Source organism: Papaver somniferum, chromosome 9, assembly GCF_003573695.1.
Source record: "Papaver somniferum cultivar HN1 chromosome 9, ASM357369v1, whole genome shotgun sequence".
Classification (NCBI taxonomy): domain Eukaryota; kingdom Viridiplantae; phylum Streptophyta; class Magnoliopsida; order Ranunculales; family Papaveraceae; genus Papaver; species Papaver somniferum.
The window spans coordinates 60,211,206-60,228,239 of record NC_039366.1 but is presented as its reverse complement, the minus strand read 5'-3'; the positions used below and the strand labels follow the sequence as shown (position 1 = coordinate 60,228,239).

Below are 17,034 nucleotides of genomic sequence, written 5' to 3'. Positions count from 1 at the left end.
TGTTGTTGTTGCAAATGCAGCTATTGTGTCAGGAGGCCTCTTGAAGGATAGGTTCTGCCCAGGACAAAATCAAGACCCTGAGGGCAGCTGGGGTTACCATGGTCGAGTCTCCAGCTAAGATTGGTGTTGCCATGCTAGAATGTTTCAAGCAGCGAGGCCTCTTGAAGGATTAGGTTCTGCACCCAATCTCTTTTTTCTTGTTACTACGGGGTGTACGGATTTCACAGAATTTTGGAAGCAGTTTTTGTTTTCTGAATTTGCTTTGTCAATAATTGGAGTTGGTTTTGTAAACACACCTAGCGACAGTCCTTCAATTGCAAGCCTGTTCTGGAGGATATTATACCATTTTTCATTTTTAGTATAGATTGTTTCTCTTAGATTGATCCCACGTGTATTCCGACCGTTAGCAAATCTTGCACGTTTTTCTCACGTGCACCGAGTCGCGAGTTAACTCACAACTCTATAGCCGGTTAACTCACTACTCTATAACTGATTAACTCAATACCTGTTAACTGATTCAGGAGCTTCTATGTAATTTTGTACGGGTTATTTAATGCCACGTATGCACTAACAGAGACTAACAGCCGTTAACCGTTATCTCAAAAAAACGGGATGAAAAAAGTGAAGAGTATGACATTTAATAAACTCTGAAAAAAACGGTGGCATTTTCAGAAACTGCATATTGGAAGTGTGGCACTTTATTAAAATCCCTTTTTTGATTTTGGAAGTTGAATCATCATTCACTTTAGTAACAGTTGAAAGACTCAAATTCATTTCAATTCACCACAATGGTACATACCTGATGTAACTCTGACAAGACAAGATACAATCATACAAAACCCAGAATCTAGAACACGACTAGTTAATAACAGCAGGACTTACCGTGGCAAGAACCCGTACTGGGAAATAGCAATTTCAAATGCCTCCATTCTTTCCCCTCTTGCCAACCCATTTCGATCGTATGAAGATATCTCGTTAATCTTGAGATCTATGCACGCTTTTACGAGCTCTTCACCAACTCTTTGTGCAGCTTCAATTGTGGTGCAGGGAGGATTATCTCGAATAGACTTTTGAAGACTGCTCGCATAAAATAAGCATTTTTTGTTTTTATCATCAATTAACATAGCATACAACTGCTTAGTTGAACAAAACACCGACAGTCTTGGCCTTGTAGACGTGCCATTAAACTTCTTTTGATGTCTCCTGTTTAGGACCTTCGGACTTTCTGTGCGAGTATTTGCTCTTGCCTGAATCAATAGTCCCGACTTCAAACAGGAATGTCCAAAGCGCAGAGGAGAGCAACATTGAAAGAGATTTAAACGAGTTGGACCGACTAAACTTGACAGATTTCTAAACTTTGCTACCGAAGGCACAGTCACAACAGACAAATCCATAACAACTGATTCACCAGCAGAAGCAAAATCTCGTTGCGGAAATTATTCAAACAGGTGAGGGATGTGGTTATGTCAGCGGTGAACTGTGAATTGTGAAAGAGTGACTTGGGGTGGTATCACGGAATATTATAAAGAAGAGGATGCGCAAACAATCCCCGGTTCAGAAGTGAAAAGAAGATTAATCAATATAAATGTGAATGGGGGTGGTATCACGGGATAAGGGTATGCAAAACGCCTCAAACTGCAACTTATAAATCTCTTCCTTAACAATACCAACGCCTAAACGAAGATATATACTCCTGTGTATCTGTTTCTACTCTCTACAATGCAGTGTCTTCATTTTATTTTATTTTTCATTGAACTGCATTATCGTGATTTAGGCTCAAGTGATTCGAGCTTGTTGTAAAAATAGTCATCTAATTGAGGAGGCAGAACTAGCACTTGTGATTTCGACTGGAACAAAACTGAATATTACTTTTATTGCTATAATTAATTACATTAAATAATGCACTAAGCAAGAAACAACATGACAAGGCCAATATTTCATGACTCTCTCTACTTTATTGTTACAGGCAACCAGCCTCTTTTGTGGACTGAGTTTATTCTACCTGCCTTCAACTTCGTGTGTAAATTTTTCTAGTCTCTTCAATATAAATGTGAACAGTAAATTGAGACTTAGCTAACTATATACTGGTTAATTGCTATGTTTGGAAACCCAAAGGAAGAGAGTTGTTGATAACAAACTCTCGAGTTCACGAGAACCACCTCTTCCCACTTTTGAAAGATTTGAGCTTCATCACTAGCTCCTCACGCTCGGCTTCTACCTCAGCAAATCTGAGACTCATGTGGAAGTAGCGCTCGCGAATGTCTTTTAGCTCAGCTTCCAGTACTGATGTCTTCCTTCCGGTTACAACTTCAGATGTCGATCTCTTTGGAGCATTAGTGTGGCCTTGTTGTCCTTCAGTTAATAGCCTGCAAAGATAAAGGAGATATGCAAACGTTATAGGAAAGACAAGCTTAGAACAAAGGACGGGTGTCTGCTTCTATGCTCCAAGTGCAAATAAACAACAAGGCAATAAAGAAGCCAGGAATTTTTTTCACTTGGACTTACTTCTTAAGCTGTGCTTTATACATTTCATTTGCTTCTAACGCCTCGGCAAGTTCGATCTCAAGCGACTGGATTTTCGACAGAAGATCTTCGCTTTCAACTCGAGGCGACCCATTGTTGTCACGATGTCTGTCATCACCCTGCACAAAAGTAAGTGTTAGCAATTAAACTCAGTGAGATAAAATGACATAGGAAATGATAGAATTTGAAATGAAACAGCTAAAACCCACCTCCAAGATATTCAACTCTTCCTTGATATCTGTATCTGATTCGGATCCAACCATACTGCTAGACCTGCTTCGTTGTTCCCCACCTTTCTTTAGTTTCAGTTCCTCTTCAAGGGCATGGGCTTTCTTTAGGCATTCTTCCCTCTCTTCCTCAGCACATTGTACCTTTCTCTGCAATTGACTGTTCGTCCTTTTAATCCGGCTTAGCTCATTTTTCAACTCAGCTTCCTGAGAACATAAAGCTTCTTTAGCTGTTAAATCACCTTCCAACCGCAGAAGTTTTTCTTCTAAGGCTACCCTGCTACGTTTACAACCCTCTGCTTCGATCACGCTCATCTGCATATTTGATATTTTCTCGACAAGTGAACTTTTCTCTGCCTTCAGTTCTTCACAATCTCCTGTTAATGACTGCAACTGTGCTTCTACTTTACTCTTTTCAAACATGATTTCATTGAGAGTGTTTTTCAGTGACAGTACTTCATCCTGTAGATGTGATATTCTTTCCAATTGGACCTTCAAACTAACAACCTCTTGCATTTGCTGCTGGGTTTCATACTCAGACGCTGAAAGTTTTCGCTCAAGCTCAATAACAGCGCTTTTAAATTTTTCTTCGCTAGACCTGACGCTATCCAGCGACCTCTGTATTTTTTCATGGTCAGCCATCAGCAGTTCCTGATTTCTTTTCGACGTAGCAAGCTCGCTGATCAACTCCTGATCTCTAGTTCTAGATTCTAGTTGCAGATTACGAAGTTCTTCTTCGGACAATTTCGCATTAGCTTGGGCTTCTTGAAGAGCACTCTCAAGTTTTGCTTTCTCTACACGTAAACTGGAGACCTCAAGTACTGCATTGGAAGCTATTTTTTCTCTCTCATCATGAGTTGCACCAATCTGCTCGGTCAGGTGTGATACTTCTCTCTGAAGGTTCTCAACTTCCACTACCTTCTCTGAGTACCTCTGATTCAATAATCTATCCTCCACAATTAGTTTCTCTTTATTTTCCTTGTTTTCATGAAGAATAGCGTCTAATTCTGCACTCAGGAATTTCTCTTTTGAAGCAATATCCACATGCATCGCAGCATATGCTGCTTCTAAGATTTCAACTTTCTGGCAGCAATCAGAGAAACTTCTTCGAGATTCCCTCAATTCAGCTTCTAATTCTGTACAACGCTCATGCAACTCAAGTTTCTGCTTTTTCAATTCTCTATTTAATCTCTGATTGGTACTAGATTCTTCAATGAGGCTTTCAGCTGTAGCTTGTAATTTTGGATTTGCTTTCTTCAGATATTCACACTCTTCTTGAGCTTCTGACCACCTTTTCTGCATATCGTGCAATTTCTGCTTCAGTTCGACCTTTTGTGTTTCCATTTCAGCCTCCAACCTTCCAATCTCAGTCCTAAGATCCATAGCAAGAGATTTGGAGTTCTCTAGCTCCAATCTACCAGATTCCTTCTCATCTGTCAAATACCTTAACTGAGCTTCCAAACCAGATATGCGTTCAGACAATTGTACATTCTCCTCTTCCAGCTCAGACAAATGAAGCTCTAGTTCGTGCTTTCCACTTTCTAGCTCCAGTGAATTCTTTTCAAGCAACTTATTCGCAGCAACATGGGAATCCAAGCTGCTACTAAGAACCATCATATCATTTCGTACTTCATCCAAACATTTAGATGTAATACTATTTTCTCTTGAAAGAGTTTCCAAGTTTTCCACCAATTGACATTTTTCTTTTTCAAGATTAGAAATCTGAGCTTCTAATTCTGTTTGACAACGTCTTAATGTTTCAATCTCCTCTACTTTAGCTGTCAAGTCCATCTCTAGACTTTTGTATTCTTCTGGATTCACTGGAGCCTCATTAACACTTGCATCTTTGAGCCCTCGTACGGCTTCACTATGCTGATATTGAACTTCGTATTCTTTAATCTTTTCTTCGAGCAATTTATTCAGATCAGCGACTCTATTTAAGATAGCCTCACCCTGCTCCTTTTGAGATGTCAAATCTACAAACTTAGGGTCCTGGTTCATATTATCTTCATATTCGATGCTTACATTAGAGGAGATATTACACCATGGCTTCTTTACTTGAGCTAAAGCCAGATGAAGCTGTTGATATAGCTCTTGGAATATTTCAATTGATTCTGTGGAGCTGGGAGATTCAAGCTTTTCAATAGGGATTTCACCCTTTTCTTCTTCATCTTGATACTGTTGCAATTGTTGCTTCAATGTAGTTATTTCGAGTTCATGATCCTTCCCTTTGAGTTCAGTCTCAGAAAGTTGGGTATCAAGATCATGAGCTTTCTTTTGGAAAGATTGCAATTGAATTTCCAGATCCGCACACTTACTTTGAAGACCGACCAACTGGGACTTGAAGTTTTCAGCAGCCACGTCAAACTGAGAATGCTTCTGCTCTAGTTCCTGTTCTAACTGATGTACTTGTGATCTAAGTAAGTCAGCTTCAGGTTCAGAAGCAATGGAATCAGCACCAGGTTGGAGATCCTTTTTTGAGTCCTTTAGCTTGTATAAGAGTTCCAGGTTTTCATCTGTAAGTTCGTTGCAGTCCTTCTCTAGTTCCTGTACTTTCTCTCTCAACATCTCAACCTCTTGATTCGAATTACCTCCACCAAATGCCATCATTTCTTGCGAACCTTGAGCACTGAGCAAATCAGATATCTTCGCTTCTAAGTTAATGATTTCTTTATCTTTTGCCGATAGCTTGGCAGATTCTGCTTCAATATCCAAGAGGTTTCTCTTCCGAAGGTTCTGTTCCATCTCTAGTTCCTTATTTTTGTCTTCTAGCTTTACTTCCAGCAGCTTCATTGAAGCTTGCATTTCTTTATGTGATCTATCCAATTCTTGCAGCTGTATCGGTACATTTGAGCTCTCTTCCACTCCTGAATTGTCCATGTCGCCAGCTTTTGTTTTGATGTCTGAAAGGGAATCCAACTCAGTTTTCTGTTTCTCTACGGTCTCCTCGAGCTCCTGAAGAATAGAAACAAGCTCAAGATTTGATTCTTGAGTTTTTTGCAGCTGTAGAGACATTGCAGCACTGGATTCTTTGTGAAACTTTATCTCAGCTTCCAATTCCTTCTGAATGCCGGTTACACCATCTGCATGCAAGTTAGAATTACCAGCCATAGATTCTTTTTTCATTTCCTCCATCATTATTTTCAGCTGTTGAATCTCTTTCTTTAAACCATCACATTCGGCATTTGCTGCTGAAAGCTCCATATCCAAATTCGCATGGTTTCTTGACTGGTCAGCAGATTCCTTCCTCAATGTCTCTAGATCAACCATTACTTTCCGAGCATTTCTTTCCCACATTCTAGCTTCTGCAAGAAGCTCCTCAATTGTATCTTCTGCAGCTTCTAGAAGATCTTTAGGAGAAGCAGCATCTCTCAGTGATGATGAGCCTAAGGCATCTGAACTATTTCGCACTAACTCTTGTCTCCGACTTTGAGGATTGCTGCCTGATTTTGAATTGAACGATGAGTTACTTGATCGGGGAAGATCAACAGCACCAGAACCATAAATTGGGTTTCTCGGCGACCCAAATGATTCGTGTGCTCCAGTCAGATTGTCTCCATTTAAGTTGTTTCTAGGGGAAAAATTAATTCTATCTAAAGAGCCTTCGATTGAGTCAGAGCTATGGCGTGACCCTGATGCCGAAAAACTTGGGTTCTGCGCAAGAAAAGGCAGTGGTTAGTTACATGTGATGGACTGTACACGATGAAAATATCAATGTACTAACTACTGATGTAGGAACCTAAATTATATGCACAGGATATTGGTAAGCTGACAAAATGGAGGGCGAAAAGATACTTGAAAACATGTTACATGGGCGCATAATGGCAATAGGGTCAGTATGGCACGAGAAAGAAAAGTTTACATAAAGGCTTAAAATGAAGTGCTGCAACTTACCCTACTGTCAAATTCCACTGGATGAGAATTGCTGGCCAAATGGTTACTAGAGGAAGATCCAATACTCCTAGTATAAGTACTATCAGATGTATCTGACTTGTTATCCATATCATCGTACTCCTCATTAGTACTATCTACATTGGAAGTGTTAGGTAGTAATTTTGGCTTCCTCAGTGTTGCCCTTGGAGTGAGGCACTGGAGTTTGAACTGCAACAACGTTAAACATGAAAATTACCCGTTATCAAATTGAATTACTGTCTAGGTTGTCAGTTCAAGATATCAAGTGACATGCGAACTAAACAAAGAGTTTGAGATAACTTGCTTGTAAAACTGTTCCATGATCACATTTCTTTAACGGCAATGAAATAGGAACAGAAGACTTTGAGCTGGTGTAGTTTGAAAGGTTAACAATTGTTTCTCCAAGAATACCTGATCTGGATGATCCCTACAACAGTTGTGAAGTTGAACTGATGAGTCGGAACAAATATTAACAAGCAAATTCAGTAAACAAACAAACAACAATATGATGTGGAATTTACCATCGAAACGACAAGCTTGAGAAGACTCTCTTCAAGTTCTTTAGAAGTGTCTAGTGCGACCCAAATGGACTCTGTCAAAGTTTCTGCCCACTGGCATTTCCCACTCCTTACTAAAGCTTTACTTGACTTGGCAATTGTTTTCCCGGTTTCCACTGACACCATAGACACAAGAATCTTGTCCCATCCTTTTGGAACCTGCTTGCACAAATCATAGCAAGTAGAACTTTTTAACAGCCAGATACTTTGGCATCATCATGAGTACACAATAAAACTGCACTTTTTCTTTTAAAAAACCCATCAATTAAGTGCGCAAAAGAAAACCCATCAATATCTTCCTCAATAAAACAGTAATTAGATAATAATAATTCTATAAAAACATTTTATTTAATTTTTGTTTGCTGGGATCAGTTGCTTATGGTACATGAAAATTAACTTTTCTTCGTAACCAAGTTAATGAGGATACGGGTCTTTGCAATACAATCTTGTACTCCACAATGTACCCAAATTTCGCATTCCAAAAACCAAAATATCAATTTTTACAAACAAAAAAATCATTACTTTTCCTTAAGAACACACCTGTAAGGAGTTCACAGCAAACAATACTCGTCGAATGGAGAAAAAACCCACAAAACAAAGAATAAATTTTGCTAATTCGATTCCCTCTGTTCTTCAAATTTATTAACTCGAGATACAATTATTAAAACACAAAATAAAAAAAGGTTGTATTTTTTTTTCCTTCAAATTGAAACTACTGTAATGAATAAGCAGAGATCCAAGAAATCAATGGAAGAATATGATGTTATTAGGGAATAAATACAGTTATGTACCTGAAGAGCGTTAAAGTGAGAGAACTTGAAATCAATCTTTTCCCCTGATTTCTCAGACTTATGTCTATGCAATCTGAACATTATGTTTCTTCTGATTCAACCGATTGATATTCTTAATTGTCTTCTTCACCAGACAACACAATAACTTCAGAGTTTACAACAGACCATATCCTCTTCCAACTCACATGACACAAACACAAAAAGAATGAATGAATTAGATTTTAGAAAGAGCGTTATTATGAGTTTTGGGGTTAGCTGGTGGTCATTGTTATAAGTAACATTGTTTGTTTGTTGATTTGGCGTTTTTGTTTTGTTTATTCGGTGTGTCAGATTGATTTTATAAAGTGACCAGCTCTTATTAATTTTTCTAGGAGAGTACTATTAAGTGTTTAATTATCTTGATAAAACCAAGCTCATTTACTAACCCAAAGCATCGGAACACCGTTACACGCGGAATTAAGATGTAAACCGTGTTTTAAGTGACGGTAAAACCATCTTAGTTTTCTTTCTTTTTTTTTCCGTAGCATGAATCATCTTGGTATAAGGTATTCTTGTTATCGTTATATTAATAGCGTGTTTGAATATCTGAAATAGAAGTTTTTTTTACTGCAGAAATCAATTTTGAGTCGGAAACAAAAATTTTATTTCAGTGAAAGTTGGATTTTTTTTTTCTTTTTACTTTTCGAAGCTATTCTAATTTATTGTAAGCTAAATTTGATATTTTTGCTTTTACAAATCGAAAAGTAAATCTCCCGAGATGTATCCAAATCACCTCGTACATCTTTGCTAAAGATGGTGATTATGCTCAAATAAATATTGACAGCATACAAACATAACATATAACTTCAAATTTTGATTCAGATTCTGAATGGCAAATGCAAAACAATACTCCTTCGTTCAGGAAAATTGATATTTTTACCTTTTCAGTCTGATCAGTTATTTTTTTAGAGAAATATTCATAGTGACACGTGTGGTTAGTGGATAGTATCTCGGCCTATATTATCTCATGGACAAGATCTCTACTTTTGGCTTAATAATGTTTTACCTAATTGCACCTGCTGGTGTAAAATGTTAGGTGTAGGGTTAAGTCAGTGAGTGGGTAAGGTACAGTATAGCAACTACACTATTAGTACCAGCCGGTTCAGGTGTGAATGAAACTTAACCTACGCAGTCCCAAAAAACAAAACCGGATCAGTTAAACTAATTTTTGAGTTAATCTAACTAATACTAATAAATTGCTGGTTTTGCTTTGTGTTTTTCATTAAAACAAAGTTAATTTTTGAGAGCATAATAATACCGAACCAACTGATTTTCTTACGTTCAGAAACATTGACCCCATCGACAACAAAATCTTCTTTTGTATGCGGATAGATAAGATACAATGTGTTAGCACATTTTAGATTAGGTTTTGACCCACCACTAAAGACGATAACTTCACATGACCCTCTTTTAACTTTGACTTGTTTATGTCGATCTTTTTTACTATTTTTGTTTGAAGCCTTGTTAAGTGCAGGGAACCTTCTTCCATGAAGAAACGCGTGAGTCTTTATTTCACTATGGGTATCTGCGTTCTACAAGGCACATATCATGTGATCACATATAGTTTCCAGCAAGAACAAAAAAAAGGTAAAAAATAACAATCCTGTTAAAGGGACGGGTGGTTTCATTGGAGGGGCGGCAAATCTAATAAGACAAAAAGAGTCATTAGGTGGTAATTCAAATACTCCTTATCAAAAAAATATAGAAATGACCAATTAACACTTATTATTAATAATCGAGATTAGTGATGATAATCAAGATTAGTGTTGCTAATTAATTTTCACTTATAATAACTCTAAAATCAGATATTTAGAGTTATAAAAAAAAAGTTTAGAGGAGAAGAAAAAGAAAACTTATGTGATATTTGTGAAACCCTACATTTTGATTCACTCAACCAAAATGAGTGATTCCAGTGGCAAATTTGAGATGGGTGAATCTCTATACGATAAAGAAAACAAATACTACATACCTCTTGATGGAGATCCTGATATGGAGTATTTGTTAGATAGTAGAGATGTTTTAACCCATAGTGAAGGTCTATCTCAACCAATTGAAGAAATTATCCAACAAAGTGAAGAACCCAACACTGAAAATCACCAAGTATACTTCTAAACTAGTTCCCAATAGCTTTTTGTTGCTTAAAATTCTCTAAAGAACGTAAAAAAAATCAAATTTTTAAAAATTTCAGAAGAACTTACGGTTGGTAATTAGCTAGTCACCAACCGTAACTATATGTTACGTTTCGTAAAGTATCCAATACCAACCGTAACTGGTTCAATTTGGGGAAAAACCCAATCGTATTACCAGTTACGGTTGGTAGAAAATTTTCGAGACGAACCGTAAGTCCAGTACAGTTGGATATGTCCTTCAGTGGTTACCAACCGTAACTCATCATGTGCATGGCAGTATTTACTGCACTCTTTACGGTTGGTAATGTGTAAATCGAGACCAACCGTAACTTGGTAAAGGTTTGTTATCTGTGTTTTTACCAACCGTATATTTCTGTCTGTTTTCATTTTCATTTCACCCTATTTACGGTTTGTTACTGGAGGACCATTATCAACCGGAGTTAAGTTACGGTTTCTAAAGGATTGTAGTTACCAACCGTATCTCTGTTACGGTTGGTGTTTCCTGTTTCGTGTCCAACCATAGCTTTATATATGTTTTCGTTTTGTTGCCTTGTTTAGACTAATGTGGGTATATTGTTGTCCAGATCATGGATGTACCTCCCCTAATGGATGAACAACCTTTAGCAAATCAACTTCTCACCGAAGATTCTAGCTCTCACTATTTAACCGAGGAGACATGGGAGGAAAAAGATGATGCAAAGCATTGGGCTAGAGAACGAGGCAAGTTGATTATGTGTACATAGTTTGTAATGGTACCACTAGTGAAAGTGCCTTTCAAATGGTTTGCGAGTGTAGTGGACAACATAGAAGTCATGCAAAAAAGGGTACCGTGCAAGTAGCAAAGGCAAAGAGGAAGCAAACTACGTTCACTAAGAAGACTCGATGCCCCTTCAAGCTTCAATTTAAAAGGAACGCGGCAAAAAGGTGGTTTTTGGAGAAAGTTGTATGCGGTAGTCATAACCACCCTATACCGGAGAGTTTGCTATCACATGCGTATGCTGGACGCCTTACCGAAGAAGAAGAGAAGATCGTAGAGTCACTGACACAAATTCGTATGAAGCCCGTTGATATCCTCGCTCACTTAAAGGAAAGAAACCCACAAAATGATTCTACTTTGGTTATCATCTACAACGCAAGAACAAAATTGAAGGCTAAGAAATGGGAACAAAGGAACGAAATGCAATAATTAAGGCATTTGGGGGAGGCGAATAATTACTCGGTTTTCCACGATGATGATGAGAAAGGACGGATAAGACATCTTTTGTTGGCTAATCCTGAGTTTGTGAAGTTAGCACGGTGCTCTCATCAAATCCTTCTAATGGATTGCACATACAAAACCAACAAGTTTGAGATGCCGTTATTGAACTTTGTCGGGCAAACTTCTACCAATGCTCCTTTTAGTGTTGGTTTTTGCTTCTTGAAATATGAGCTCGAAGAGAGCTATGTGTGGGCATTAAACCAAGTGAAGTTATTCTACGTAGATGGATATACTCCAAAGGTGATTATTACCGACAAGGAACAAGCTTTGTTGAATGCAATAAGGAGGGTTTTCCCGGAAGCTCATAGCCTTTTTTGCACGTTCCACTTGTGGAAAAGTATTGAAACTAAGTGCATGCGCCTTGTCCGACAAATATTTGCCTTTAGGAATATGCATCCCTTTCGGTGCGGGCTCCTTTCTCGGCTTCTTTTCTTTCTTTTGCCTTGGAGGTGCAGCTACAACTACCTCTTTTCCCTCGGTATTTTCTACCTCTTCATCATTTTCTACCTCTTCATCATTTTCCTCCTCTTCCTTTTCTTCATCATTTTCTTCATCTTCTTTTTCTTCATCATTTTCTTCATCGGCCTCCTCTTCATCATTTTCTTTATCTTCCTCCTCTTCATCATTTGCTTTCTCTTCCTCTCCTCCATCATCATTGGTTCCTTTAAATTCTTCTTCATCTTCATCAGTATTAGTTTTTTCCTCCACAATTTCATTTTCGTTGCCTTCACGGTTAGTTTCGACTCCGACCTCTTCTTGATCATTATGTTCCACTCCTTCTAGCTCAACTCCAGATTCATCCACAGGTTGTTCCCTCAACTTAATTTCAGACTTATTCTTCATCTTCTTCTCATTCTTGTGGATACCTCTATTATTAACCCCTAAATGCTTGTCACCGCGAGGGGTGGGCGTATGATCAATCGGGGTTAAGTCATTTCCTCTCTTTTTCTTCCTACACAAGCATTACAATTGATTGATTTACTAAGGGTAAAACAAATAATATAGACAACAAAAAACAAAACAAAATGATGAGTCTGCATAGTTACGGTTTGTAACCAATGAACAGAGACCAACCGTATCACTCACACGGTTGGTAAATAGTGAATCGAGACCAACCGTATCAACGATACGGTTGGTAACTGATGTATCGAGATCAACCGTAACTAAACTACGGTTGGTATTTTATCTTAGTTTTCAACCATAAGTTTTCTTTGGCCAAATACTAACATACAAGATGTTCTACGGTTGGTAATGGATGTTGAGTTACAAGTCGTAACTCAAATACGGTTGATAACATTGATGGAATTACAAACCGTAGAAACCAAACGAAAGTTACAGAAAAATGTACGGTTCGTAAATCAACACACGAGACCAACCGTAAGCTACTTACGGTTGAAAAAAAAAACGTAACTGAACAATTTCTAAAAAATTCAAGAACTTACGGTTGTATTTCAGTTATTACGAACCGTGTCATCAACAAAAACCATAGTTACGGTTGAAATTGGAGTAATTATCAATCGTAAATCACATGAAACACACAAATTTCAGTTTCAATTTCGATCCAAAACCCTAATTTTTTATACAAAACTAACTAAATCAACACAATAAATTAAACCCTAACTGGGTTTTTCGAAACATACCTCATAAAGGTCATTGTGCTTGATTTTGACGGTTGAGGAGTTTCAAATTGATGTTCTTAACCCAATGGAGGATTTGGTTCATTAGAACGGCTACAATCTTTGTCAACCTTCTTCTTCGGCATCTCTAATATAGTTTCCAATCAACGATTATCAATTTTTCAAATCGTCGATTAATCGAAGAGGACGATGAAAAATCAGTTTTAATGGTGGAGAGGAGGAGAAGAGAAGATGAAGTAAAGTTGAATTTTTTTTTTTTTTTTTATTTTCAGATTCAATTGGGTTAATAATGGGGAAGGACCAGTCTTTTCAACCAAAAAAGCAAGGGTAAATTAGTCCATTTGAGGTGAAAAGGGTAATCTAGTCAATTAACAACCCCTATAGGACACCCCCTAACCAATAATAGGGATATTTTTATCACCCTTGCCGCCCCTCCAATGGAACCACCCGCCCCTTTAATAGGATTGTAAAATAAAGAACAGTGCTATCCCGCACAGCTGTGCGGGACTGCTCAATAAGCAAACAACGTGTTAGCCCTAGGATTATATCACCAACCGTTGGATGGTAATTTAATTTAGGTTTTTTCAAAACTAATGCTGCCAAACTTTGAGTATTAAAAATAGATCCTTTCATTTTATGACCATGTCTTGTTTAGTATTGTTGGAAGAAAGACTTCATCTATTTTTTCTTCTTCTCCTTTGAAGTGATTATAAACCCGGAAACTCTAATACCACCGATTGATTTAGATTCATGATAATATAGTTGTCACTCATGAAATTCTTCATGCTTTTAAGAAGAAAAAGAAAAACTCTAAAAATGGTCATTTAGCTATCAAGTTGGATCTTTCTAAGGCGTTTGATAGGCTAGAATGGCCTTTTATTCTAGCAGTCTTTAAGAAGCTTGGTTTCTCAGAAGTTTGGTGCCAACTGATCTTTCAGTGTATTACTACAGTTTCTTATTCTGTCTTGGTTAATGGATTCTATGGGCATTAGACAGGGTGATTGTCTGTCACCATACATTTTTATTCTTTGCATGGAAGTCCTTTTTCAGTTGCTTTTTAAAAGCTGAAGAAGACAAGCTGATTCAGGGCTTTAAGTTTAGGAAGAACAGTCCTTCTATCTCGCATTTATTTTTCGCGGATGATTGTATGTTGTTTTCAAAAGCTTCGATTACTTATGCTAGGAATCTGTTAAAGGTGATTAATGTCTTTGCAAAAGCGTCTAGTCAGGCTATCAATTTCGATAAGTCGGGTTTCATCACCAGTGGTAAGATGCATCATAGGCATATAAAATTGTTATCTAGAACTCTGAAAATGAAATTTCTTAATAGTTCTGAAAAATATCTTGGCACTCCTTTATTCATAGGAAAAGATAAAACTAAATCTTTTGACTTTCTCATTGGGAATTTTTATTCTAGATTAAGTTCTTCAAAAAAGTCAAATTTAAATGTTGCTGGTAGAACTGTGGTCACAAAACATGTCCTTTCTAGTTTAGCAGTTTATCATATGGCTTGCTTTCCACTGCCGAAAACTGTTACTTCTAGAATTGATTTCATTCAAAGAACTTTCTAGTGGTCTAAAAAGAATCCTAAAAATGCTGCTTATTTTCGGTCTTGAGTTGATATAGGTAAGTCCAAATTGAGTGGTGGTTTAGGTATCAGGAGCACTTTTGCTACTAATAGAGTTTTCATCTGCAAACTTGGTTGGAGAGTATTGAATAATCTGAATATCCTGCTAATAATTTTCTTAAAAGACAGATATTTTCGTATTCAAAATTTACTTGAAATTGATAAAGCTGCTGACACTTCTTCATGGATCTGTAAAGGTATAGTAAACGGTGTACATTTCATTAGAGATAATTCAGTGGTAAAAATTAATAATGGGGAGTCCACAAGAATCTGGAGTTCTTCTTGGATTTCAGGGGATAGTACTCCTCCTGTTTCGTCTCATCCTAATCATGGTAACTATATCTTTGTTAAAGATCTTATTGATACTCAAAGTAGAGGTTGGAATGTTAATTTGTTATCGTCTTTATTTTCGCAAGAGGATGTTATCAGAATTAGGTCTATTAGGTTAAATCGCAATCATAATGACAAGTTAATGTGGGCTCATACGAGAAATGGTAAGTTTATGATTAAATCAGCTTATAAAGTCTATATGAATGATTTTAGTTCCTCTGAAGACTCAGCTTTTTGGAGAAAAGTCTGGGATGTTGATTGTCTTCCGAAAATTAAGTACTTTTTGTGGAAATTTTTTGCTCATATGATTCCTGTTAACTCCTTGCTTCAGTTTTATAACCCGTATGTGGATATTACTTGTCCTCTTTGTCATAGTAGTGAAGAAACTGTCATGCACCTTTTTGTGAATTGTTCTGTTGCTTCCCATATTTGGTTTGGTCTCTCTCTTCAGCATTTGGTTCTTACAGATTTTGATGGGTTGGATGATATTTTTCTATATTGGCATAATTCTGATCTTGGTTTTTCTCCTTTTAAAGTCTCTTGGCCTAGCATAGGTGATGTTGTTACGTGGTCTATCTGGAAGTAACAACATCACCTATGATTGATCTGAACAAGGTCATAATGGAAACCAAGAAAATGATTAACTCTTATATTTTTCCTAAGTTATGCTATGTTGGCTTTTCCAGGGATTTGAAGGTCCCAATAGATGAAGTTGATCATTTTATCTTTATTGATGGTTCTTATAAGCATTTTAAAATGGGTTTGGGACTTATTTAGTGTGATACAACAGGAAATATAAGAGGTTCGCGCTCAGACTTTGGCTTGATGCAAGATGCAGTGGGTGCTGAAGCTGCTGCTCTTATTTTGGCGTTCTCTTGGTCAAAAGAGATGAATCTTGTCAAAGTGGTCTTCATAAGTCATTGTCTCCACCTGGTTAATTTTGTAAATGGAGGCAGTTCAAACATTGATTGGAGAAGTTGTGACCTTCTTGATCAGTATCAGAATTTATTTTCTTGCTCAGTGTCGTCTAAAATTATGTATATTAACCATGTGAAAAACCTTCTAGCAGACCGGCTTGCACGTCGGGATAGAAAACTTAGTCTTAAGGGTATTTGGGTCTCCTATCCTACTTTTCTCAGCTTTCTTGTTAGGAAGGAAAACTTGAACGATGTTTGTAACTTTTTTCTTTGTTAATTTCATGGTGTTTTTCATAACAAAAAAGAAAGAAAGATTGATTTAGATTTTTGTTTCAGTGATGTTGAGTATGCATATTGACTTGTCGGATACTTCCTTCATCAACATACTAACACTTGTTTCTCTGATTCTCCGGCAAGTTTATACCATCTCCAACCTTTGTGGTCCACTTGGATTCCTTGATGAAATTAGCCATAACCCATTGTAAAGCTATGGATATAGTATCAGTAGTTGCATTTCAAAGCTGTAGTTGCATTTTAAAGCTAAACACGTAAACTAATACTTCCATTTTAATGATCACTTATGATTAATGTCTTCTTCAATCATAATTTGTCCGTGTCCAGATCTAATTAAATGAAAACTAGCACCTTTTCTTGATCACAAATATTAAAATCATACCATTCTTTTTAGAAATCTATTTTACCAAATTTAGGAAAAAAGTACAGAATTAAATTTCTACTAAACCCCAATTCTAAACTTCTATAAAGAGATTCAATTTTTCTTACATTAATCTAAAATGACTAAACGAGAATAAATAAATCCAAATAATTTTGCCATAAATTTAACCAGTCCAAGCGTGGAAACGGATAAACCTCATCATAATTATTTTCTGAAACTCCATTATCAAAGTTATCAGTGTGAGAACTCTGTATTCCTCATTCTCCTATAGATTTAGATTTGTAACGTCGGTGGGTTTTATTGAAATATTAATAATGGACCAAGGACCTACTCCTAATACTCAAAACCTTGACAACTGTAATTTTTTAGAAAACCTAAAATTAGATATCATCCAATGTTTGGTTATATAATC

The 17,034-nt window shown here is 37.0% G+C and overlaps 2 protein-coding genes across 2 annotated transcripts; both read right to left on the bottom strand.

Moving 5' to 3' along the window:
- Positions 1 to 667: 667 nt before the first annotated feature.
- LOC113310248 (50S ribosomal protein L18) lies at positions 668 to 1,697 on the bottom strand. The gene has a single exon (XM_026558856.1). The coding sequence runs from the start codon at positions 1,392 to 1,394 to the stop codon at positions 879 to 881; it is 516 nt and encodes a 171-aa protein (XP_026414641.1). The 5' UTR covers positions 1,395 to 1,697; the 3' UTR covers positions 668 to 878.
- Positions 1,698 to 1,848: 151 nt separating this feature from the next.
- Positions 1,849 to 8,336, bottom strand: LOC113310247 (myosin heavy chain, fast skeletal muscle-like). The gene is made up of 7 exons (XM_026558855.1): positions 8,011 to 8,336; positions 7,184 to 7,378; positions 6,967 to 7,089; positions 6,645 to 6,851; positions 2,733 to 6,404; positions 2,506 to 2,642; positions 1,849 to 2,366 (listed from the first exon to the last, which is right to left on the bottom strand). Exons 1-7 carry the CDS (start codon positions 8,089 to 8,091, stop codon positions 2,147 to 2,149), a joined length of 4,635 nt encoding a protein of 1,544 aa, XP_026414640.1. The 5' UTR covers positions 8,092 to 8,336; the 3' UTR covers positions 1,849 to 2,146.
- Between the last annotated feature and the right edge of the window lie 8,698 nt (positions 8,337 to 17,034).